General features: G+C 33.8%; 1 protein-coding gene across 7 annotated transcripts in view; it reads right to left on the reverse strand.

Annotated features, from left to right (window-relative positions):
- LOC111046153 overlaps window positions 1-27,579 on the reverse strand; it is a 95,830-nt gene that overhangs the window by 54,664 nt on the left and 13,587 nt on the right. For 6 of the 7 annotated variants that reach the window (XM_039428907.1, XM_039428906.1, XM_039428903.1 and 3 more), the window contains 8 exons: window positions 26,665-26,859; window positions 21,489-21,626; window positions 20,589-20,763; window positions 19,969-20,150; window positions 14,171-14,317; window positions 13,276-13,351; window positions 6,472-6,617; window positions 3,999-4,080 (listed from right to left, as the gene is read on the reverse strand). In XM_039428907.1, the coding sequence (XP_039284841.1) occupies window positions 3,999-4,080; window positions 6,472-6,617; window positions 13,276-13,351; window positions 14,171-14,317; window positions 19,969-20,150; window positions 20,589-20,763; window positions 21,489-21,626; window positions 26,665-26,859 (1,141 nt within the window). Of the gene's footprint in view, window positions 1-3,998; window positions 4,083-6,471; window positions 6,618-13,275; window positions 13,352-14,170; window positions 14,318-19,968; window positions 20,151-20,588; window positions 20,764-21,488; window positions 21,627-26,664; window positions 26,860-27,579 lie in introns of all 7 variants that reach the window. The other variant, XM_039428905.1, reaches the window with a different exon arrangement.

A 27,579-nucleotide genomic window follows, 5' to 3' on the forward strand; every position in this document is an offset into this window, starting at 1 on the left:
GGCCGCGCCGTCATCCTGCTGTATAGACAAGGTGTCTGCGACGATCAGCAAGGCAGAAGAGGGGGGTGAATCGGCGAAACAATGAGAAGCTACAAAAAAGACACTTACCACATTCATACTGACATACACACACAAAGAAGGAAATGATAGAAGAAATATAGAAATCATAAGAGATAGAAGAAGAAAATAATCAAGTGAAGAAGTCGAGCGCTATGAAACGATAAGATGACGCTATATTAGATGGCCTAGGCGGTTCGGCTCCATTGATAATTATAAACATACTAATACAGTGAATGCATATATAAATCCACAAGAATAGCGAATATTGATAGAAGAGGAAAGAAGTAGAGAGCTGATAACTCAATCAAGATACTGTAATTAGGTAGAGAATTAGAGAAAAAAATATATATAAGGCAATGAACTGCATGCTGATAAATATAGGTATGAGCGATAACTTATGACACAGAAAAATGAGAAGAATACTTTAAAAAAAAAAAATATATATATATATATATATATATAAGTAATAATAATAATAAAAAGAGTAAATAGTCGATAGTAATAATAGGAAAGAAAGTAATTTTATCATGTAACTTTATCTTGACAAAGTGATAAACCCTACCGATTAACAAGAATTGGAACAGAGAACGGAGGCAACATATAAGTGAGGCGTAGTCAAGATAACGGGATGAGAAAGACAACCAGATCACAATCACATGAGCACGTGAGATTCTACTCTTCATTCACACACATAAATACACATAATGCAAAAGCAGCATCAAAACAATATATGGATTTGACTGGATGGAAGGTTCTGTTGATAAGAAATGTCATATCGACTCAGATTTCATCCAACCAGCTGACTGATAATGAAGAGAAATTAAAAGAGTTAAAAGAACTATAAAATAAAAATAATTAATGACTCATTGAATGAAATTAAGTGCATGAATGAATCTTATCAGTTGAATTGAATTATAGAAGTGATCTGAATCACATCATTTGGATACATGAGAGAAGTCCAGAACCAATATTTATTTTCATGCAAAATTTCCTTTTGCTAGATACAGAAAGGCCCAAAAACCTCGTATTTTTGGTTCATTTTCCAGTTTTCAGTTATTTTCGCCAAATCCAGTAATCGGACAGAAAAATTTGCTCTCGCCTTTTTTATATTATAAAATTCTGAATAAAATGAGATAATTCGGAACTGACTATCACCAATGAGTACTGAGTTATAATTTTTCAAAAATGACAAAAATTTCAAGAAAAAAATCAACTTTGATGAATTTTAGTTTTTTATCAACAATATTGTCACCATTTATGAAATCCCTCTGGGCGTAATTTTGTGTTCTACAATCTGAGACCAGGTAGAGCGCTCTATCTCATATGGATTTCCAGGTACACCTGACCTGACATCAATGCTCCTTTTATTGTGAAAAACACCTTATTCACCATTTATTCTTCAACAATCCTTATTCACCTAGCTTCAACCATCATCACCAACTAAATTGTACTCACAGTAATATTTTGCAAGATGATATAAGTTCATAAGATTATGTTCTATGAGAATAACCCGTTAGATGCACTTCATTTCAGTATTTTCAAGTGGAGAGGCGCGTGTAAGGACACCTCAAGGATCAAAATTTCAAACATATAACTTTTGACACAACTATCGTATCTCATCGTACTACACTTCATTCTCCTCGGCTCGTTAAAAACCATGAATCATAAGTCAAATTTGGTCGAAGAATGGGAAGTTAATTGTTGATTTTTTCTTAAAATTTTTGAAAAATCAGGACTTACTCATTGGAGATGGACAGTTTCGAATGATCTCATTTCATTCAGAAAAATATTATCTAAAAAAATGGCGAGAGCAAAGTTCTCTGTCCGATTACTGGATTTGGCAAAATAACTGAAAACTGAAAAATGAACCGAAAATACGAGGTTTTTGGGCGACTCTGTATCTAGCACAAGGAAATTTTGCATGAAAAATTTTTTTCTGGAGTCCTCTTATGTATCCAGATAATATTCTTTAAAAATCGGAACTACAATATATATTGCAAGCAGCAATGCTGGACTATTGGTAAAAAGTATTTAAAAAACATTATTCGAATTTGTGAAGGAAGAAATCAAACATTATTATGAAGTCACGTCACATCAAAGGAAGAAATCAAACTTAATTATGGTGTCACATCGAATTATTACAGAGCTGTTAAGTATCAATCGAAAAAGCAAGTAGAAATATCAACACATTGTCTTTGGTAAAAATTTATAAGGGGCGGGCCAATGCTTGAAATTAATATAAAACATCTCATTGGAGATTTACAAAGGATTTTATAATAGAGGTTGATTAAGAAAAGATGTATAAATTGGAAAAATAACAGCCTGTTGTTGTTTTGCACAAGTGATATGTAAATTTAACCTAATCGATGTAATAGAAAAAAAATGATAATAGATTAATGCGAATCTACGAAATTTGTGCTAGTAAGTAACAATAAAAAAAAATAATGGCCGGTTTCCGAGCTCGGGATTTAGCTAAGTTATAGACTTTAACTGGCTTTAAACTCTGGAGTCAGAAAATTGGCTTTCCGAGTCAGAGCGTTAACGTAGTCGAGGACTCAAATAGACCCTGGAGTTTAGAGATCATGTTAGACCCAGGAGTTTATAATTTCGCTTTCTGAGTGAAGGGCTTATAAGTCCAGGACTTGAACTAGATTCTCGCCTCTTTCCGAGTCAAGGATTAATCAAAAATCGTTAAGTCCAGAACTTAAAACAGTGTGATTTTTAACCCTCGACTGAGGTAGGTTTTAAAATTATGTTCTGGACTGAAACTGAGCAAACACATCTCATTTATTGTTTTGGAGTAAATGAATAGCCAAATAAATGTCTTGGAATACGTAAATTATTTGGATTAGTACATCTAAATTCATAATTTATAGTTTGCAAGTCTATTTTAAAATAAAACTCTATAAGAATTATGCGTAAAAAACTAACCTAATTTAACGACTGTGACATAACCTAAAAATTTTCAATAAAGATAATAAAAGGATTGCCTTAGAATTTCATCTTTCATTGTGAATGTTATCAATCAATGTCATATTTGACATATTAATAATGGTAATAATATAACAATAATAAATTATCATTTCAGTTTTTTTCAAAACAAGTAAGTTTTCCAACTCAATAGCCTACTAAAATTTTTATTCCAAAATCACTAGCAAGGATCAATGATCAATAATAGCATAACGTGAAATGAAATGTTTATTCATTCATGTTTCAAAAAGTTAGGTTTTGCTTTATAGGCCTACAAATAAATCGAGACGTATTTTCACAAAATAATTGTTACAAAATAGTTTGGAGAGCATGCTCGTTTTAATAAGCCCGCTTCTATCAGCTGTCTTCCATTGCCAAAATAACAACAATATAATATTGTGAATTTCCCTCATGTTTACTGCGTTAAACTACTGGACTCAAATAAGTCGAGAACTTAATAGCCCCCGGAGTTTAGAAGATAAACCCGTGACTCAGAAAGTCGATTAAGACCCGAGTGCTTATTTCAGTCTTAGACTCTGTAAGTCCAGAAATTATAGATCCCGAGCTCGGAAACCGGCCCTTAGGGTATCCCAAATCCACATTTTTCTTAAATAAAAATCTATTCATTAAAATTCAATCTTCAATCTTTAGCATCGAAAACATATTTTCACATGAAAAGTGATAGGAAACTTTAAAAATTAGTTTGCTAGTATTTCAACAATACTAAAATTTTACAAAATTGAAAAACATAACATATGAAAACGAGTTATGAAGTCAACATTTTATAATTAGTAATAATATTAGCCGTAACTTATCAATAAATTATTTACTCAAATTGTGTATAAAATGAGTTATCATTTTAAAAATAACCTCTAGACTGTGTTTTCTGAATTGAGGTTCAAGGCCGTTTTGGGCGAATACCTGTTATTTCTACCTGAATTGTCCATGTATATAAATTAATGAATAACCTGTTTTTTCACTTTTGTGCTGCAATTTCAGTTCCCGATCCTTGCACCATTCTCGTAACACGATAATTGGATCATCAGTCACCTGAAAATCAAATGCAAATTATACTGTACAAAAAGATTCATTGAAAGTTATTGGAAAACGAAATTATTTGAAACTCTATAAACTCATGACTCACAACATGATAAAGCCAATTGAAATGATATATGGATTATTATCATTGAAATAAATTCAATAACTCATGAATATTTGTCAGAGACCACTTCTTGAACTTGAGCCGATAGGATTATGATGAAATGGACAGAAAATCTCCAAGCTTAAGGCTGTGCAAAGGCTAAAAATAAACTTTACTGGTGATATTTTTCAAAGTTTTTTGATTTGTATATCATCAAGCTATCAAAATGAAAACTTTTTCACAGGAAAACATTTTTTCCGATTATATCTTTTTAAGATATGTGCGCCTAAAGTTTACATTTTTGGGAAAATTTGTAAACATTTCAAATTCGGTAAGAGATAAATCCATGAGATTTAGAGGATAAATTCTTAATGGTATTGTTGACTGAATAACACAAAAATTATATAAAAAATCAATTTTTGAGAAAGTTATTCAATTCACCAAAAATAACTCAACTAAAAGTTATTTACTATAAGAATGAAAGAGTATAGAAAATTTTTCCATAGAACTAATAATTGTTCTCCATGTTTGATTCTATTGTCCAGCAGCCAGGTTTTTATTTTCGATTTGAATGAATTGATTGAAACTGTTTCTTCAATGGCTATTGGGAGTTTATTGAACATTTTTGGTCCTAAATATGTGGCTGACCTCTGAGCAGCTAATGTTGTCATCCTGGGGAATGCCAATTCCATGTTCCTTCTGCGTGTTCCTTGTGGGTGATTCAGATTGAAGAAGAATTGTGGGTTCTTTTTGGTGAATGTTAAAAGTCTGGTAAATCTGTCTGATGCTGAGGATGCTGAGCTCTGAGAATAATAGTACTGAAGGGAAGAGTGGATGTTCGCGTCCTATTATCCTCAAAATCAGCTTCTGAACCTTGAAGATAAGATCGATGTGGCAGAAATTTTTAGCTCCCTAGGCCAGAATGCCATATCTTGCTGTGGACTCGACTATTGTATAATGAACATTTTTAATCATGTCTGTTGACAGTAGCTGGCTGACTTGGATGAATTTGTAAATTAATTTTCTGATTTTAGCCGTTTGATGTGAGATATGTTTATCCCAGCGAAGTAATTTCGATCCATATTCTATTATGGCTCCTAAATATGTTATATTGTTTTTGCACTCTATTGAAGGAATTACAATTCATACTATCCAATTTGCAATGATGCAGTTTGATTGTCTGCTTAGAAGGGTTCTTGGAATCTGTCAGTGAGAATATAAATACATTTTGTTTTTGAGGCATTAATCGTCAGAATGTTACTGTAGAGCCAAGAGGCAACTTTTCAGTCGACCTGAAGACTCACATCCCAGCTGGTTCCCCGGAATAATACTGCTGTGTCATCGGCAAAGGCAATAATCTTGCCACCGACATACAGTGGCAAAGATGAGGTAGAGTATTGGTCCAAGAACTGTCCCTTGTGGTACTCCAAAGCTAACTGGAAGGCCATCTCCTCCAGCCTGCACCTAGCTTTTTCCCAATCCTGACTTTCTGCTTATGAATTTCCAGATATGACTTGAACCTTTCTGAGTCAACACCTCTCACAACCATAGCCTGAAGCTTTTTCAGCAAGATGTCATGCGACACTGTATCAAATGCCTTTGCTAGACCTTGTCAACTCAGATATAGCATCATCTGTACACCTATATTGTCGGAAGCCATACTGATTGGGTGATAACAGGTTTTTTGATTAAAGATAATATTGACCAATCGCTTTTTTACAAGTTTTTCAAGAATCTTTGAAATATTGCTGACTAATGCTATTTTGGCCAATAGTTGTTAAGTTCAGATCTATCGCCACCTTTATGTAATGGTCTTATACAAATTTCTTCAATTGAATTTGGAAAGATGCCACTTGGTGGCTTTGTTGGTGAATTTGCTGTTCCAAAGTTGGTAGTTGCTATTGAAAACTAAGTAACACCTTGCTATTGACCTACTTTTCACTACTGTTAATGAAACTACTCTATGCTATGATATGTTTACTCTTCGACTGTTCGACCAAGACTGTGTACATATGTGGACACACAGGCCATTAGGCCAAAGGCCTATGTACCCGAACACACAGGAGAGTTCATTGAAACAAAGTTTAGCCGTAGATCATATAAGCTGAAAGCGGCCGGATAGACAGCTTTCACTTGATTGTGACAGTCGAAATGCTTGAATAATTATTTGTTTACTTTTTACTTTGTTTACGAAATATTGAAAAGATCATTGAATCGATTTGAGTATTAGCGAGAGAAACTTTGAATTGTTGAAAAATATTCTGATTCTTAAGGAAACTGAATCTCGAAAGATTACAAACCTCTAGCTTATCTGGCTTATCATCTTCTTGTAAATGATTGATGAAGTCTAGGCAGGCTCTCCTGAACGAAGGGCATCTTTTTCCTTTCCCAGAACCAACATAGTCATAAGGTTCTACTATCACTTTGCACTCGAATATGGCCTCAACTGTGGAAAAGGAAAAAGTGAAAACTAATATTAACAGTGGAAACTGAGAAGCATGCTTTGATAGACATATAATTGGACATAACATCCATACAATTGGGCATTATATACATTATCAAGAGTTGGTGCATCACGAGCCCTTGCCGAAATGTGGACAGAGAAATGAAGTGGGCCAATGATGCGTGCGATAAAAATCGCAAAACATAACGATAAGCCTACTCTATACATCGTTCTTCAACTATTTTCCCCGTTACTGACAATCCAGGGTCATTCTCGTGAGGTGCCGAAAATAGCAGACTTCATTTGGAATGAAAAAAAATCTTAAATTACAAGCTTTAATGATACAGGATCGACTGATTTCAAATAAGAATAACGTTATATTATATGAGAAAAAGAGGTACTTGCAGTGGTCGGAATACAATAAAATAATACAGTAGTTTGTAGTACCTAACCTTTTTTATTTGGCAACCCACAACCCACAAACTTTGGATAACTTAAATTAAATTCTGATAAATATATTAAATTATATAATGTTCAACAATTCAAAAAATACTGGTGATGAATTATGTCTAAATCTTTCTCAAAAAATCTGGGACAATGCAAGAAAAGTCTGGATAACGAAGATTTAGGAAATACTTTTGACAAGGTTTTAGCCAACTTTCTTAGAACGCATCTAATAGTCTAGAGCTCTAGAAGATCTATCTAGATATTGACAGGGTAAAAATTACGGAATTAAATGTTGAATACATGTGATTTTATCTCTGGACATAAATTACAAAGCGAAATAAAAAATGACCAATGAATTGAATTGATAATTTTAAGTTTGATTGATCATTAATAATTTTAAATATATATTTTTTTTTTCACGGTTTTTCTTTGAAAAGGGTCTATGTCAAACGAGGCTACCGACAGAAAATGACTCTTCTAAAAGCACAGAAGCGACAGTGGAGGCCTCCGACAATTGAGGACTGCGACCGTAGAGGACAAAGAGTGCTCAAATGTCGCCTAGCGCAGGCGACATTTGAGGACACATCCTACTTTTATACCAGACTGTACAGTTCGGCCATTCGGTATTTGAACACAGGTTCGTCGATGTCTATAACCGAATTTGCGAAGTCTTCAGAATGGCAGACAGACCAAAATAATCATCATTTAATTGCCATGGATTTACCAGCAATTGAGTAATATCTAATATCCCATTATTCCACCCATCTTATGAATAGTATTGCAACTTTACAACTGTAAATATACCTTAGTTGCTTCTTCATAAAAAAATTTCAAACTCGTAAATACCTTTTTGATACTTGGATGTCAAATTCTCAGTACATTGTAGATTACGAATATATGTTTAATAAATGGAGGAAATTCACATTTCGTGCGTTCTATGGAAGACAACATAATAAGATTAGAAAAACTCTCCTTGTTCTTCAGTTCTACATCTTTTAATGTAAACATAATTTTTAAAATCATTATTAATAGAAAGTGAAAAGACGTATCAAGAAGTGTTTGCAGCTTATCTTTAAAGCTTACTGAATATCCATGTATTGAATTGAACTGGATACTTCCCATCACTAATTCGCAAGATCTTAAAAAATAGAGGAAAATTTTGCATTAATTGTTTTATTGGATAACACTGTCTTATGAAGACAGATGAAGACTTAAAAGAACTTATTAATTCAATCAATCAATAACAATAAATTACAATAAATGAATTCTAACAAATACCGTAGAGGACCGTAAAGCGACAGGCGACAGTTGAGGACTCTTAAATTTGTGCACAGCCCTGATAGTTGAGGACTGCGACCATAGAGAACTCCTGATAAAGAGTCCTCAAATGACGCCTGCGCCAGGCGACAGTTGAGAACTGTTTAATTTTTGCACAGCCCCGACAGTCAAGGACTGCGACCGTAGAGAACTGGAAATCAGTCCTCAAATGTCGTAGTCCTCAACTGACGCGTCCCCCTTTGAAACCCATGACAAATCACCGCAATAGTGAACCTCTAGAAGGGCATTTGATGTTAATAAGAACAGTAAAAACGTTATTCAGTGGAAATTGAATGAATAATAGATCAATATATAGTTTATAGCATTGATCTATTCAATTTATTCAATTCAATTTCAATTTCAATTTCAATTTCATTATCAAGGAAGCAGTGCCAGAATCCAAACGTGATTTTCAAAGTATGGATGAACTATCGATTAATTATTAATCGATAATTAATAAAAATAGTTTAATTAATATGTTTTAGTTTTTTATCTTGGCTAAATAGTGATTAAAAGTGATAGGAGTGATAAGAAGTGGCTGCAGGAGATGTGGTGAAATGAAAATCGGTCTGTACTGAAATCGCAATTTGAGGTTAGAAAAGTGAAAATTGAATACCTGAATTGAATACCTGAATTGAATCCATTCACGTAATTTATTTTGATTGAACTGAATTGTATACAAGGAGGAACAATGAATTGCTCGGTTTGTGATAATGATTTACCGATTGATAACGACTACATTGTCTGCAGCAGATGTCAATCCGGTCTTCACTATGGCTGTTCTGGAGTCTCTAAAAATACTTGGAAAGCAAAAGGTAGTCAGAAAAAAGGAGAATGGGAATGTTCAAAATGCAGATCTAATAGGAGCAGATTAAATAGCGTCGAAGATGAACCTACAGAACCCACTTACATCGCGCTTAAATCCATGATGGAAAAACTGTTTGCAAAACAAGAAAAAGTGATCAATGAGAAAATGGATGAAATGATGACGATGATCAAGAAGGTCGAAGAGAAAGTAGGAGAAATGAGGAAAGACATCGAAGTGATTCAAGGGGATTCGGCAGCGTTAAGAAAAGAGTTGGAAGACTTGAAAATAACAGTGGAGTCTGAGCGGCAGTATGCAAGATCGAGGAACATCATCATTTCAGGTATACCCTTCAAAAAAAATGAAGATCTAGCTCAGAGCATCACTACTTTACTGGGAAAAATGGAAATAGATATAAGAACGCAAGATATCTCAACTCACCGATTGCCATCAAAAAATGAAAACCATAGTCCTGCTATTCTGCAACTAAACTCGAGAGCGATCAGGGATAGAATCATCAAAGCAGCAAGGAAACGTAAGCCGGATACTGGATTAATTAACCCCGATCTTCCCAAGAAGGCAATATACTTCAATGATCACCTGACGCCCTATTTCAACATACTGATGATGAAGGTAAAGGAGATTAGTAAAAAGAAAAAAATATAAATATGTTTGGATGAACGGTGACAGAATCATGGTCAGAAAGGATGAACTTTCCAAAGGTATTAGGATTATAAAGCTAGAAGATTTAGATAAAATGATTTAAATAACACTTAATGATCATTGGCCAAATAAATTATCTATTTTTTACAGTCAAAATATCATCAAGTAATCTAATAAGATTATTTTCACTAATATCTGGAAACAAAGAAATTTTTATACATTATTCTTAGTATTATTATCGTTCTGTGATTGTAGGATACTGTTATTATTGTTTTTTTTTACAGCCTACATAAATATTAATTGCATATTATCATTAATAAATAGTATATTGTTCTTATTTCAATTTAAAAACAGTAGAAATTGGTAAAATAGAAAAAATATAATATTGTAAGTAGATTCGGTAGATAAGATTATTCAATTAAATAACGATGATTTAAATAATGATGAGGATTTCAGAGTATTTCAGAATTTAAGTCAATCTAGAGAGTTTTTAAAAAAAGAGAAACAATTAATGAAGTGAATATTGTTAGCATTAACATTAGATCATTGAGGAAGAATTGGGATTTTTTGAGAGCAGAAAGTAATGATATAATTAATGAGATAGATGTTTTAGTTCTTAGCGAAATTAATATTAAAAATGAAGAAATCAATTTGTATGGAATTCCAGGATTTGTGAATTTAATGAAATGTAGGTCGGATGGAAGAGGGGGTGGTGGAATAGGAATTTTCTATAAACAATGGTATGAAGTAGAACAATATAATATAGAATTTGAATCGGCTGAACTGGTTGTTATGAAACTCTGTGGTAGAAGTAAGACTGTAATACTAATAGCAATATACAGACCTCCTAATCTAAATGTGAATCTTTTCAATGAGGAACTAGACAGTTTTTTATCATCTGAAATAATAAAAAATGAAAAAAACATCGTCATAGTGGGAGATATCAACATATGTTACCTAACAAACATGTACGGGGCAAACAATTATATAAATGTGTTATACTCTCATGGCCTATATAACAGTATCCAAAAACCAACAAGAGAAGAAATCTATAATAATACATTGGTATCAACTTGTTTGGATCACGTTAATTTAAAGGTAGACGAAAGTAGCTCCTATATTTCCTTTTTAATTGAAAGCAAGGTTGCAGATCACTATTGGACAGGAGTTAAATTACTGAAAAACCACACAGATGAAGATCAATGTTCTATAGAAGATGAACATAAAGCTATTATATTAACAAGGAAGGTTAATGAATTGATTCGAGCTGAAAATTGGTGGCCAATATTAGATTTAAGAGAACCATCAGAGATTTATAACGAGCTAGTTAGGAGGTTCCATAGCATTTATGATAGGAGTATAATAAAGGTCAAGTTAAGAGCAAATAATATACATAATCCCTGGTTCAATGATAGTATAAAGCGAATGATAGAAAGAAAAATGAGGTTTGGAAAATGGTTAAGAGAGACAAATATAATATAGATCTGAGAAATCAATTTAAAATTATTAGAAACAAGTTGACTGACTTGATTAGAAAGGAAAAAATGAATTATTATTTTAGAGTGTTTAACAATAACTTTAATAACACGAAGAAAACTTGGGAAATCATAAATCAATTTGTTAACAAGAAGAAAAGACCAGCTCTAAAACAATCAATTAAGGCTAATTTTAATTTAAATGAAAATAATCAAATAATGAACTTAACAGAGAGATTTAAAAGGAGCTTTAAAGAAAAAATAGAAGAAATTACAACAGAGATGAATGGACAACATTTTGATTTGACCTTGAACTTAACAGAAGGGAACTACACAATAGGTAATAAGATGAGTATGTATTTTCAAAAAATGAAAGAACAACACCTCTATAGTATTATTGGTAAACTTAACAACAGATCATCTGCTGGTCCTGATAAGATCAGATCACTAGATATAGTAAATAATATTTTCTATCTAAAGCTGGTACTTATGCATCTAATTAATCGAATAATTGAAACAGGGAAGATACCTCAAAGCTTAAAAGTAACGTATCTCAGACCTATCTACAAAAACGGGGTAAAGAAAAGTGTGGATTCTTATAGGCCAATAGGATCGATTTCAGTAGTCATGAAAATCCTGGAACACTTTATTAGTATGCAATTGAATCAATACTTGACTAGACATAATATAATAAATGAGGCACAATACGGTTTTGTTTCAAAAAAATCAACAATAGATTTGTTAGAAAAAATGACAGACGATATCTTTGAGGCCTTAGATGATAATAAATTTGTCATAACAGTAGCAACAGACTTAAAAATCACAAAACTTAAAAGATATTAATTCAGCAGACACAAAATCTATTTCATTTTTCTCAACTTTAATACCTGCTTTGTAAAAAATTCCCAATCCACCTCCCCCTCTCCCATCGGACCTACATTTAAATAGACTTGTAAAACCCTGAATTCCATACAAATTTGTTTCTTCACTATTAATATTAATTTCGCTAAGCACAAGAATATCTATTTCATTGATTATACTGTTAGTTTCTGCTCTCAATGTATCCCAATTTTTTCTGAGTGATCTAATATTGGTGCATAAAATATTTAGTTCATTCACTGTCTTGTTCTTCAAAAATTCTTTGGACTGATCCAAGTCTTGAAATACTCTGAAATCCCTGTCGTTATTTAAATCTTCTTCATTTAATTGAAAAATTTGATTTCTAGAAAGTTTTATGGTTATATTTTTATTTATACATAATTTTTAGAATTATTATTAATAGAAAGTGAAAAGACGTATCAAGAAGTGTTTGCAGCTTAAACACTTATCTGTAAAGCTTACTGAATATCCATGTATTGAATTGAACTGGATACTTCCCATCACTAATTCGCAAGATCTTAAAAAATAGAGGAAAATTTTGCATTAATTGTTTTATTGGATAACACTGTCTTATGAAGACAGATGAAGACTTAAAAGAACTTATTAATTCAATCAATCAATAACAATAAATTACAATAAATGAATTCTAACAAATACCGTAGAGGACCGTAAAGCGACAGGCGACAGTTGAGAACTGTTTAATTTTTGCACAGCCCCGACAGTCAAGGACTGCGACCGTAGAGAACTGGAAATCAGTCCTCAAATGTCGTAGTCCTCAACTGACGCGTCCCCCTTTGAAACCCATGACAAATCACCGCAATAGTGAACCTCTAGAAGGGCATTTCATGTTAATAAGAACAGTAAAAACGTTATTCAGTGGAAATGAATGATAGATCACTATATAGTTTATAGCATTGATCTAAATAATAATAATAATAATAATAATAATAATAATAATAATAATAACAACTGATACTTACTATAGGTTGCTTGCAAACTGGTTTAATCTGGAATCATGATATACAATTTACTTAGCCAATATTAACTTTCAAATGTATAAATGAATCATATTTACCTATTTTCGAAGTACTAATCTCCATTTTCAATCCATGAGCTGAACACCATTCCTCAAGCTGTGATTTTTCATTTTTCTGAAAATAGTTTTGGAAATCAATTGAATCAGAATGTATAGTAAAAATGTTTTAATAGTTATTAAAAACCAAATAAAAACATGAAGTACCCTTTTATTTAAAACATTTCAAACAACTAGTTTCGACCTACTTTGGGCATTTTCAAGTTTTAATAATGTAGCCCATACAAGCGAAGTGATTTCATGTTTTAATAGATATGCTGCTAATTAGAGGAAGAAGCAATTTAATATTATTCTCATCTATTCCACAATCCATGACGAACTGCGAGTAAACGAAGTTAATAATTCGTTTTTGAACTTCGTTTGTGATGAAACTACAGTCACTCTGTGTGTTGAAAATAGGTTTGAGAAAACCCAAAAGCGCTCCACGTGAGTACTATTTTTTAATAACTTTTATTCAAAAAACCTAACTGTAGTGTCATCAAAAATAGTTCAAAAACGAATTTATATTATTATTAGATATGAGCGAAATAGAAGTTTCCACAGTATTGAAAATTACCTAAATTCATTTAAACAACAGTATTTACAACTATAATAAAATATATATTATTGCAACAAAAAAGAATAGAATGAGAACCAGTGGTAAACCTCATGCAAATATATTGAAACAAGAAGAAAAGAGAAAGTTTTTATCAATATGTTCATCATTTTGCAATCTTGAAAACGCAATGTTCAATTCATTCACATTAAAACTGATGTAATTCAATCCCTGTATGAATGCTGTCTACGTGGATGAATGTATGAATGTTTCTTACAAGGATCGCTGAAATGATATCTGTTACATGTCACAAATGGAAAGAAGTCATAAGGAATCAATTACCTGGTCTATTGGGAAACTACTGACAGACTCTTCCAGCCTATGTATCAAATCAAAACTCAACCTGGACTTCGCCTTGTTAGCCTTATCGGAAAGGAATTGTTTAACTTTTTCATTAGTTGACTTGTCGCTTTTGTTTGTATTCAAATCCTGAAACATAATACTTAATGAGAATAAACAAATTAACAACGATATCCAATCCTAAAAAAATACAGTGAAAGATGTAAACTATCAAATTCATCAGATTTAGATGCAACTTCTGAAGTGTAAGAGATCATTAATGGAAAATTAGTACAATAAATATTGATATAGTGAAACATTTCCATAGCTGAATACTCCGTTTACATTGTAATTTATCACACTTTATTTAGCATTTTATTTACAGGACTATTGAGCCATATTGAAACCACATCTTCTGTGCAATTGCACCAATAATATAAATGAAAAGAATTAACAACATAACCAGTATTTTAGGGTTAAAGAGGGATGAACCATTATTTCTTCCAAAAGCATTTTCCTTCTATTAATATTATCCATTGAATATCCTATTTTATTTTGTTTGAATATTCAATTATTGTATATATCCCATCTACACGTAGGATTCTGTGTTTTTTTACTTTTTTATTGACTGTTTAATAATATGAAATGCTTTTGTGCTTTCAAATGCAATTGTAATGTGAATTCTATTGGTTGAATAAAACATTAGTATTATTATTATTATTCTCTTTTTCACGCAATTGCGGATAGCTTATGCGAAGAGGGACAAAATTTATGCAACCTCTTGGCATTATTTTCTATTATTGATAAAGTATTTTACCAAGTATGTTGGAGCGTTTGGCGTACTATGCGAGCTGTATCAAGCAGAACAGACTTCTGCATTTTCCCTACCAGAGTTTCTGAGACATCAATAACCTTACAGCTCTCCACTGTTGAATTAGGAATCAGACCATTCACGGATATTACGATTGGGATTATTCTAACATTCTTGAGCCCATACATATCTTTGAGCTCAAATGCTACTCTTGATACTTCCTCAATTTCTCACCTCTTGTTCTTTGACAATTTTGATCTGCTGGTATGGCTACATCAATTATCAATGCTTCTTTTTGATTCATGTTCAACATTAGGATATCAGACTTGTTATGAATGACCTGCCTGTCAGTGATCATTTGAACATCCCAATAGATCTTAATCTGGTTTCTCTCAATAAATGCAGGTGGAGAGTAAGAATAGTATGGGGGCATTTCTTCAAACAAGTCAAATTCCTGCTGCAATTTCAGGTGCACTATTTTTGCAACATTATTATAACGCCTCAAATACTCTTTTGGTGCCAATATTGAGCAGCCTGAAACTATGTGCTGAATACTTTCTACTGCAGCGTTACAAAGCCTGCATTCATCACTTATGCTCAGATCTCGAATGATGTGTCTTCTATAGGAATTGGTAGCTACAACCTGATCCTGCATAGCAATTATAAAGCCTTCTGTCTCTGGGAAAAGACTTCCATCTGTCAGCCACCTGCTTGAAAGGTCATGATTAGTATGATCAGAGTTCAGATGCTTGCAGTAGCGCCCATGCAGTTCCCTTTGTTGCCATTCTGCCTTGTAATCATGCACTGTCAAGAGCTCTCGACCATTAGGATTCCTCAGGTTAAGTGCAGTATAATTTTCATCCAATCGGCACACTTCCCTGAGGAGATTTGTGTTAGCAGAAATGAAATACTCTCTTAGTCTTTTCTCTTGTTTTGTACACAGATCTGAAACCCTGGACAAACCCCTGCCACCCAGCTTCCTTTGCATATATAAACGGCTCATCGATGATCTTGGGTGATGCACCCTGTTTTTTGTCATTTGAGTCCTCACAAGCCTGTCCATTTGTTCCAGACGAGTGTCAGACCACTTCAGAACACCAAAACTGTAGGTCAGAGATGGAATAACCCAAGAATTTATTGCCTTAATCAGATGCTTTGAAGGCAATTATTATTATTATTTGCATCAATGAAAGCTTTGACTCTTCAACGGCGTTCTTCTATATAAAAGTGAAATGGCACTCACTCACTGACCGACTCACTCACTCACTCGCAGAACTAAAGATCTACCGCACCAAAAACGTTCAAATTTGGTAGGTATGTTCAGTTGGCCCTTTAGAGGCGCACTAAGAACGGATTTGGGAAAAATTCCAAAGATACGACAAAAATCTGCGTTTTTCCAGCGTTTTTTAGCGTTTCCTCAGCTTTATCGAGAACAAATGAACAGAAATTGTTCAAATTTAGTACTATTAGATACGCCTATTCCACCCCCTAGGTTATCTAATAATTGCGAAGTATTGCTACGACGCGGACTAGCTACAGCCGGGTATGGGTCGGGGTCAGTGTCCGTACTGACTGGTGGAGATACCGGACCTACACTTCTCTCCCTATCCTGATTCATTACCCTCTGTTTCTGTCGGGAGGTATTTAACTTGAAGGGAAGAGTGTATGCCCGTGCCGTTGCTGGCCGATTTGGCCCTCGGCTCTTGGAATTCAGGTTGGGCGTTAAGGGCGACTGAGATTACCCTATACAAGGAGACAGATCTGACTAACTAAAATCACTACAAATAATTATATTTGTAAAGGTAATACACAATCTGAACCAACTGCGAGCTGACGGAGGGCAGACTGGATCTGCGAGCCCGGAAAGAGGTTTTATTACAGGATTTAAGGTGAGGGCTATGGAGTAAAGGTGTGGCGGAACTATGGAGTCGTTAGTAGTATTTGAGATATAGTTGAATAGGGCACGGTATAGGGTGTAAGCTATAGAGAATAGGGTGCACGGTATGAAGTATACGGTATAGGGTATAGGGAACAGAGAATCAATAATAAGACTATTATTCTCTACAACAAACAGATATCTGTTCAATAATCCGCAATCTGACAATTGCGCTCTAGCTCTGCTAAGGACCTGCTAAGGACTACAACAAAATCGATCTCTAATTTGCAACTGAGATCACGGGAAAAATCGTGAATTTTCCACAGGGAAAACCAGCAAATAATATTTGCTATTAAAGGAGACAGGTTTCTAGGAATTTTAGAAAGGATTCGCGGGTCTGAAAAACCGCGACTAGGACAATCTCTAATCTGAAACTGAGATCCTAATTTAAACAGGGTTTTCCTAAACTTTTCGCGGGTCTGAGACCGCGACGGGGTTGATCTCGAGTCTGGAACTAAGATCAGGAAGGATTTTAGAACAGGAAAAATTAGGAGAGAGTAAGAGGAAGCTTGTCGCAATCTGATGACTTCGACCGGGAAGTTCTCAAGCTGTACCTGAGAGCTGGAAGGATTTTAGAATAGGGAAAATTAAGAGAAAATAAGAGAAAGGACGTCGCAGTCTGATGACTTCGACTGGGAAGAACTCAAGCTGCACCTGAGTTCTCTAGGAAACGGATTGGAATTTTCCTACTAGGAATTATAGCTAGTCCGGAACTGCTAAGCAAAGTTAAAATACAGGGCCACTCTATAGTATGAAAACTAAACAAGGAAAATTTACTATAAATGATAATAATTTCTCTTCAAGGATAAAAATTAATCGAGAAAACTATTCTCAAAAAGGACAGGGATTTCCCCACAAGAATAGAAATTAATTGAGAAAAACTATTCTTAAAAAGGCTAGGGATTTCCCTACAAGAATAAAAATTCAATTGAGAAAAACTACTCTTCAAGTTGAAGGCCACCTTACCACAGGGAAGGAAAAACATACGGACTACCAGTCCTGACATACAATTACCTGAATCGACGTGGATACTGATACAGAGAATGATGAACCGATTCTCAATTCCCGTATTATAATAATTAAAAACGTCGTGAAGCGACAGAGTAGAGACTTATAAATTAAGCACTCTAAAATAACCCGCTACAAGAGCCTAGTTAAATTTCCCACTTAACTGTTTGTAGCACAAACTTAAGACCCCTCCTGGTTTCGAAACCAAGGATAACTCGCTCACCCCCAGTGATACGAGTTGGGAGAAATAACTAACAAGAAAGAAAATCCCCAAGGAAGATCTATCTTCGAGTTGTCCGGAACTCGTCCTACAATATTATATTCTAACACACAAAATATAATAATTCCTCTAGTAATAAACTAGTACCGGGAACGTCGTAAGGAGAGGAGATTCGCGACCCGTTCACACACTCGACTACCGAACAAATAAATAAATAAAATCTACAAGGACAGAAAATCCCCCAGGAAAATCTAACTTCAAATAGTCGGTAATTCGACTCACAATATTCTATTCAATAAAATAGAAATAGAATATTATCCCTAAAGAACACCACATTTTGGGACGCCACACAGAACGCGGCCATACACAAACTTGATCGCTGAACAACTGCCTCTCACCCAGGTCTGCTCCTCGCAGAGTAGGGTCAGTGGAAAATTAGGAGGCTGGGGGAAAAGAGATTACCGTCCAATAGGAGAATAGGAGTCTCAGGAGACGATCATGCCACCGACCATGTGACAGGGTATGATTCAGATGATCTTGATGCTAAGGGTGTAACCATGATGACAGTGCTGCTAATTACTATAATAGATTAGACCGGTAAACAATCTTTCTCACCAGAAATTACAAGAAGCGGCTACTCTGGCACGACTGCTGCTGACTGCATGTTAGATAACAGAACGCTCAAACCAGTAAACAAAATCTGGAAATTTCTGGTTTCAGCAGATGAATCCGCTGATGATAACTCGCAGTGTTGTCACCAATGATGATGATTTACACAATCAACTCTTAAGTTCAACAAAATACATCCGACTGTCAACCCAATTTTTGATGGATATGGCGAGCAAAGCGAGCCTGACGGCTTTTAATTTCATAATCGTATTCACCTACAATCAAGAAATTCACATTGAGAAGGAATTCATCCATTCCCACTGGTTACATTTTCCTCTAAAATTAAGAGAATTTGCTAAATTATATACTAAATGACGATTCTCCATTCGTCGCAAAATTCACTTTGTGACAGTACATAAGCTCAGCTAGGGTGTAATAATGTTGTGTTAGAAGGAATTTGAAATAACGCCTAAGATACATCCATAATCTACGTTTTTTCAGCGTTTTTTGCACTCTCTCAGCTTTATCGAGAACAAATGAACAGAAAATGTTCAAATTTACTACAGAAGCTCAGCTGGGGTGTAATAATGTTGTGTTAGAAGGAATTTGCAATAACGCCAAAGATACGCCCAAAATTAGCGGTTTTTTGCGTTTTCTCAGTTCTTTCATCAAGTAATAGACAGAAAATTTTCAAATTTGGTACAGAGGTTTAGCTAGGGTCTAAAAATTTTGTGATGAGGTGACTTTAATATTTCATCAAAGAGCCCGCTGATCTCATTTTTGGATAATAAGCCGGGGGTCCAGGCTGGCTAGATGGATATGGCGAGCAAAGCGAGCCTGACGGCTTTTAATTTCATAATCGTATTCACCTACAATCAAGAAATTCACATTGAGAAGGAATTCATCCATTCCCACTGGTTACATTTTCAATGTGAAACTGCATCTTTGAACTGGGATGAATAATAAAAAATTAGGTCTTTGTTACTCCAGTTATTGGTTTCTATTCCGAAGTTGAATAATAATTGTACGTGGCATGTACATTTTAGTCAAATATATTATTATTTTGTTCTTACAAATTAATATCAAATGAATTGCGTTATCTCAGGAAAAAGCTATTACAGATAAATTTAATTGAAAATTAGAGAATCCTAAGATTGAATGGAGATCACTGAAACTCCTTAGGCAGAAAAATGTGAGAAAATAACGGTTTCACTCACTATTCTGTTGATTTCATCAGGCATTACTAATCCTTCCGACATGAGATGAATGAGAGCCTTCTTTGTTGCCAATCGTTCAGCCATTTTCGATGAGTTTCCAACTGCCCCAGTTGAAAATGATTTGTCATTAGTTGTCCATTTCAAAGTGACTGTACAGAGTTCAATCCTAGAGGGTCCAATTTCTGAAAGTAAAATTGAACGACGAAAATCAGAGACATCATAAATGATATTTTTCAATATCCAATATACACCATGAATGAGGTTAACTAGTTCAAGATATATTTGGAATACATTATTATTTATACTATTTGACCATAACCATGTTTCATGGCAATAACATATTCTACCAAAAAAGATTAATTTCTCGACTTTTTGGAACAATTACAATGATTATTCTCTCAATAAGAACATCATTAGAATGATAGGGAGAGCATTTGGTAGACTCAAGTCTACATATCTTTTTTTATACTTTCATGAAATTTTACTCATTGATGCATGTTGTCGGAATAGAAAACTTAGACTAGAATGAATAAGCTAAGTATGAGAATATCCTATATTTTTTCAAAAGTTATGGTCCTCCTTAACAGGGCAAGTTTAAAAAGAGCGGAAATTTCACTTACGTATGGGGGCAAAGTCAACGGCAAGATGTATATTATTCTGTCGACACCAATCGCTTAAAACTATTTTTTTATTAGACTGATTCTTTGATGCTGGATACATAGTGCTATTTTGCGTTGGAATTTCTTGAGAATGTTCCTGCGAATCACCGTTGATAACAGCTTCTGAAGACTCATTCTGTGGGAAAATACATCGATGAAAATGGCATTTAATATTTCTTCCAATCATTGTGTTCAATGGAAAAATCAATATTTTTCATAATACGAAATCATCTTAGCGGATGCAGTAAAATAAAATGAGAATACTCTATCAGTTTTAAATTTTCATGAAGGAGTATGATAAGTTATGATTAAATTATGATAAAGGAGTATTTTTTATCATTTGATCATGATACGACAATACTCTATTAACTTTTTGGTGAGAGCTACTCTTATTCATCAGGAAATAGAAATCCAAGTAACATGATGTTGAAGAGTTTTTTCATCTGCCTGAATTCAGCATAGACCTTCAATGCTTTACAACCGCTGAAATCATATAGGCATAACTTATTGACCATATTATTCACTTACTTATTGACTTGGACTCTATAATGTGTGAAGTGTTCTAATTTTTTGACGTGATCTTATGCATCATAAGATGATCATGGATCAAGAAAGATATAGATATATAATCTTAGGTAATCTAAGGTAAATCTCATCCAGGTAATCTTATCAAGTTTGATGACTGAAGTAGAATAAAACGATTTTATTCAAATAAAATATAGCTAGTTATTTTCAAACTCCTTTTCATGATACTTGTTTTAATTCATAATAATTTAAAATTAAAATATTGTGGAGTTTTCACCAAATAAAATAGCACATCATTTAAGAGCACCAAAATTCTTAATTGGGAGAGTTCATTACCTGCGATTCCAGAACAAATTTGGTGGTGTCTGCATTTTTATCTAGAATATCCTCCGAGGATATTGGTGCATGAGCTTCCATTTCGTCAACTTCTTCAATGTGGTTCTGCTCTTGGTCAGATCCACCATTTTGGTCATCCTACACAACAATGATTATTCTTGATCACCGGAAAAATGTAGATTCATTTGTTAATGACTTCATATTTCATACTATTGAATATTTTTAATAGACATATTTTTGACTTAACACATTGTATATTTTTATGGATTTCAACTAGTTATATAGATAAGTATTACAGTTTAGAGTACTAAGTAGAAGGAATTCTGTTATCAATTCGGATCTTAATCTTTCTAAATTCAAAATTAATAATTGTTTCAAGTGTTCGTGTTTTGTTTCAATGTGGAAATTAGTGAAGAATTGGAAAGTCGCACATAACCTTTATTTGGACATTTTATTTTATGAAATTGGGATGAAAAGAAGTTTTGGACTGTAGTCTGTTTCTTTGTCCTCAAGTTGATTGTAAATGATAAATAAATAAACAAGAATCTTCTATATCCTAAAAAATTGGCTATGCCTTCATTCACCAATCGAACTGGAAATTTTTTTCAGGGTGATGAGCTACCATGATTTTTTATCAAACTAATTTACTGTGCTTGTATATATATTTTTTCTTTCCTCAATTTTTAGAACAAACACCTCATGACCTGCATTATTTAACTTATATTGTTGACTTCCTGTTTTCTCTACGTTCTCTATGAAGGTGTAAGCTTCAACAATTGATTTCTATTGGTGGTATTCTGTTATATTCAAATACATAAACTGTTCAAAGTCTATGTTTTGAAATATGCTTGTATGTAAATGTATGCGTGTGTGTGTTTTTTTTTCAACTCCTGCTCACGTACAAAAGCATCTTGCTTTATTTGTGAGCAGTAAAATATTATTGTTTGCTTTCTTGGCATCATCATCAGTATTTCCAATATTTAAGTTATAACTCATTTTTCGTGGTGGAAGTCATCTGTTTTTTTTTATATGAAATTTTATTACAGAAGAAAAGTGCTCTTCTTTTACTGATAATTTTTATGCTACAAACAATGTGAACAATAAAAATTGAATTGATTTGATATTTCGATATAAAGATTGGTCCAAAAGTCATCATCCTTCATAAAGCTTGAGTTCCAAAAACGCATTGGGAGTTACATTTGGGCCACTCTTGTTATTACAATAATTGACAAATGTAACAGGTCTAGAATCAAATTTTTTGTAGAAATAGAATTATGTAGCCTCTTCTAGATTTACATGCAACTAGCGCATAAAATGTTGAATTGAAAAATATTTAACTGAATCTGATAGAACCGTACAGATACAAGCCATAAAGGGATCACCCGTAAAATTTGAACAACCAATAGCTTACTCATCACTTATCTGCGGGATCAGATAACAAATTAACATCCATTCCAAACACTTCACTGTTTTAGGAAAATGAAATACATTCATCATGAGTCATAAGATCCGGTGTTCGATTTCAATAGAAAAAGATAACATATTCACAAAATTTACCGAATAAAGATGATAATAATAATACATTTTCATAATCAGCTCTGGAAATAATTAGAATAATCTTTTCCTAATCAGAATAGTAAATAATCACTTTTATAATTTAATTGAACGAAAATTCAAATTAAATGCTGTAAATCACCCCGAAGACTTCTGCTACTGCAAATATTGACAACAGGGTGAACAGCTAGATGGAAATTCGAAGAGCGCTACTATTCAAAAACTATTTGTCAGCCCGGGAATCGAACCCGGTACCTCCTAATTGCCGGTCAGGAATGCTTACCCTTACACCAAACTGACAATCTCTGGATAGCAGCGCTCATTTTAAACGAAGCCATAGCGGCCAGCTTCATATTTAACATTATTAATCAATACTATTCAAGGCAGAAAGAAGGGAAAAAGTCCGAGAACGGCTTAATATATCATACACAAAGGTAATATGGTGGGTGTGATCGGGGATCCTATTCAAATTGGAAGTACTACTTTACTATGACTTTAAAAATCTGGTCCGCCATCTTGGATCTGCCATATTGAATGCAACTTTATTTTTTTAAATAGGAAGGTTGTCATACAATACATGAATTCAATATGGAATTTCAAGACAAAATGAATGGCGAAAACCGCACATCGATATCTCAAAACGTTTAGAAGATGTTCACATTATTAAACAATACCATGCAAATCAGAAATGGAATACATAAGTGGTATTGATGAATAATATAAATATCTTCTAAACAGTTTGAGATATCGATGTGCGGCTTTCACCATTCATCTTTTCTTAAAATTTCGTATCGAAAACATGTATTGCATGACCGCCTTCCTATTAAAAAAATTCTGGTGTAGTACACTCACACAACTTTCCTTGCTCATTGAACTGTACTGTAAGCCTCATTCTTGAACGAGAATAATTTAGTTTAGGGGAATAACATAATGACGATTGGCGGCAACATATTTGAAACTACGATTGGACTACTGTATGTGTATATATTATAACTGTTTTCAGAGTACTTTTACTTTCCTTTCCCTATTACCATAGGTAAGGAAAGTATTGCTTTCCGAAAAAAATTAAGGTACCCCAATTTCTAAATTTCTATACGTTTCAAGGTCCCCTGAGTCCAAAAAAGTGGTTGTGTATGAGTGTATGTGCGTCTGTGTACACGATATCTCATCTCCCAATTAACGGAATTACTTGAAATTTGGAACTTAAGGTCCTTACACTATAAGGATCCGACACGAACAATTTCGATCAAATGCAATACAAGATGGCGGCTAAAATGGCAAAAATGTTGTTAAAAACCGGGTTTTTCGCGATTTTCTCAAAAACGGCTCCAACGATTTTGATCAAATTTATACCTAATATAGTCATTGAAAAGCTCTATCAACTGTCACAAATCTGTCCCAAATCTGTAAAAATTTCAGGAGCTCCGCCCCATCTATGCAAAGTTTGATTTTAGATTCCCAATTATCAGGCTTCAGATACAGTTTAAACAAAAAATTTCAAGTGGAAAAGATTGAGCATGAGAATCTCTACAATTAATGTTTAGTAACATTTTCATCAAAAATTGAAAATAAGCTCGATATTCGAGAAAATAAGATTATTAAATTGCAAACTGTTGGCAACTGTTGATTCTATTAAATCATTCACTATGAAGAGATAGCAGACTTCGTGTGTCTGCAGCGTTATTGTCCTGTCACCAGCTGGCTTAGATCTTTAAATAGTAGACTTGAGTTGCGCGGGAACACTAGCGTCAGTTGATCAATTTTCATAACGGCAAGGAAAGTTGTGTGAGTGCGCCACACCAGATTTTTTCCTTTGTGTAAATTGTAAAATTCGATGATTTTTTTCAAAACTCGTCAAAACAGCTGTTCTACAGATTAAATATCTCGACTATGGCCTGGTTGCACAACAGCCGGTTAAATTTTAACCGTGATTAATTCCACGAGAGCCAATCAGAGAAGCCATCTTTTCAAAAACGCCTTCTCTCATTGGTTCTTGTGGGATTGGTTCTGAATGGGGTGGACCCATTAGTTTCCCAGGGAAAAGACTCAAGCCAGTTGATAGAGCTGATAAATAACTATTATACAGGGTATGAATTTGAAAAAAATGGCCAAGTCATTTTTGAGAAAATCGTGAAAAACATGGTTTTTTAGAAATTGTCCGCCATTTTGCTCAAGAATATTACGGAGCTCCTGCTAGTTTCTCAGAAATAAGACTCATATCAGTTGATAGGACGAAAAAAAATAATAAAAAAATAAAAAGATATCCATGGTATAAATTTGAAGAAAATCATTAGAGCCGTTTTCGAGAAAACCGTGAAAAACATGTTTTTTTAGTAATTATCCTCCATTTTTCTCAAGAATATTACGGAGCTCCTGCAATTTCCTCAGAAATGAGACTCATGTCAGTTGATAGGGCTTATAAATTGCTATCCATGGTATAAATTTGAAGAAAATCGTTAGAGCCGTTTTCGTGATTCGGTTTTTTAGTAATTATCCGCAATTTTTTCCGCCATCTTGAATTGAATTTTATTGAATTTCTTAATTGTCGGATCCTTATGGTATAAGGACCTTATGTTTAAAATTTCAAGTCAATTGGTTAATTAGGAATGGAGTTATCGTGCACACACACACACACACACACACACACCACACACACACACACACACACACACATCATTTTTTGTACTCAGGGGACCTTGAAACGTATAGAAAACTTGAAATTAGGGTATCTTAATTTTTTTTGGAAAGCAATACTTTCCTTAACAACTATGGTAGGTAATAGGGCAAGGAAAGTAAAAATAAAGTTGCATTCAAAATGGCGGATCCAAGATAATGGACCAGATTTCTAAAGTCATAGTAGAGTAGTATTTTCAAATTGAGTAGGATTCCCAATCACACTCACCTTGGAATCACTTTTTTTATGAGATACTAAGCCGTTCTCAGACTTTTTTTCTCTATTTTCTGCTTTGAATAGTATTGATTAATAATGTGAAAATCTTTGAAACGGTTTGAGATATCGATATGCGGTTTTCGTCATTCTTTTTCTCTTGAAATTATGTATTGCATGACCACCTTCCTATTTAAAAAAACAAAGTTGCATTCAAAATGGCGGATCCAAGATGGCGTACCAGATTTTTAAAGTCATAGTAAAGTAGTATTTTCAAATTGAGTAGGATCTCCAATCACACCCACCGTTAAATTACCTTTGTGTATGAGATATTAAGCCGTTCTCGGACTTTTCACCCACCCTTCACCCATCACCTGCAGTATATACAGGATAACCTGCACATATGTTATGAATTGGTTTTTCAAGACTTTTCCACACAACCACTTGGGTATTGAAATGTTGTAATTGAAACTTGATGAAATTATTCAAAGGTTTTTGAACAAATAATGTATTGGAAATTGGTTTCTTTTTGAGTGTCGTACTCTGTTGCAAGTCTATAGAAATGTTTCCTAATAACTTTGCAATAATTTTACTGAACTTTTGTAAGTGTAACGCATTTATGAATGTAATCCATGTTGTTCTACTAGAGCGTGTACTGTATACTGTAAATGTGCACGTTGATGATTTGGAAAACTACAAAAACTGACATGAACAAGTTCGAAATTCAAAACTTACACAAACTGCTTTTGCGTTCCGTGATTCGCGGATATTCGAATCGCTGTCGCTATCTTCATCCGATGTACCCTCCGAGTCCGAGGACATCGGTGATTCGACAAATTCTTCAATTTTCTGTTCCTCAAACTGCTCTGCTTTCTGAGAATTTTGAAGTTTTCGTAATATGACTGCTTCGACTTTCGGTACATGAAGATTCTAGGAACATAAATATAATTTCATGTTGATACTAGACAAGTTGAATAAAATATTAGGATGAGGATGAGGAATCATAGGTGGTGTAGACCGACATTGTAGAGCTTTGAGATGTCTAACTTTAAAAAATTCATCTTCACTCGAAAATGAAATTTAGTCCAGTCAATACAGATATAAAATGGGAGTGTGCTTGCAATAATACTACTACTTTGAGTCAAGATGGCAGTGGATGAAGTAGTAAACTCATCTTGTGGTCTCTGTAAAAAAGCTATTAAATCAAATTCGGAAGCTACTTTTTGTGATTTATTTTGTGACAAGTGGTATCACTCGAAATGTGTTGAAGTCTCAAAAGACAATTATGAGAAAATTCAAGCACTTGGTGATGTGGTTGAGTGGCATTGCTGCAGTGACTGTAATAATAGGTTATCAACAGTGAAAACCCATAGTATTGACAACATTTTATCCTTATCTAGGAAGGTAGGTGAAATGGATATTAAATTGTAGGCTATGAACTCATTCAATAATGATTTTTTTTCTGAAAATTGATAATTTACTTGAGGTTAGTTCAAGTTGAATAAAGTTCAAGAAATTCATTGACGTAAACAATGACTAACAAAAATATGTTAGTGAATCAGACTGTTTGAATTTGAATTTACGCGCAGGCCAACACCTGTCTACCAACTCAAACAAACAAAATAGATCAACTGTTTGAAGAAAGTCGAT

The sequence above is a fragment of the Nilaparvata lugens genome, chromosome 5, assembly GCF_014356525.2.
Source record: "Nilaparvata lugens isolate BPH chromosome 5, ASM1435652v1, whole genome shotgun sequence".
NCBI lineage: Eukaryota > Metazoa > Arthropoda > Insecta > Hemiptera > Delphacidae > Nilaparvata > Nilaparvata lugens.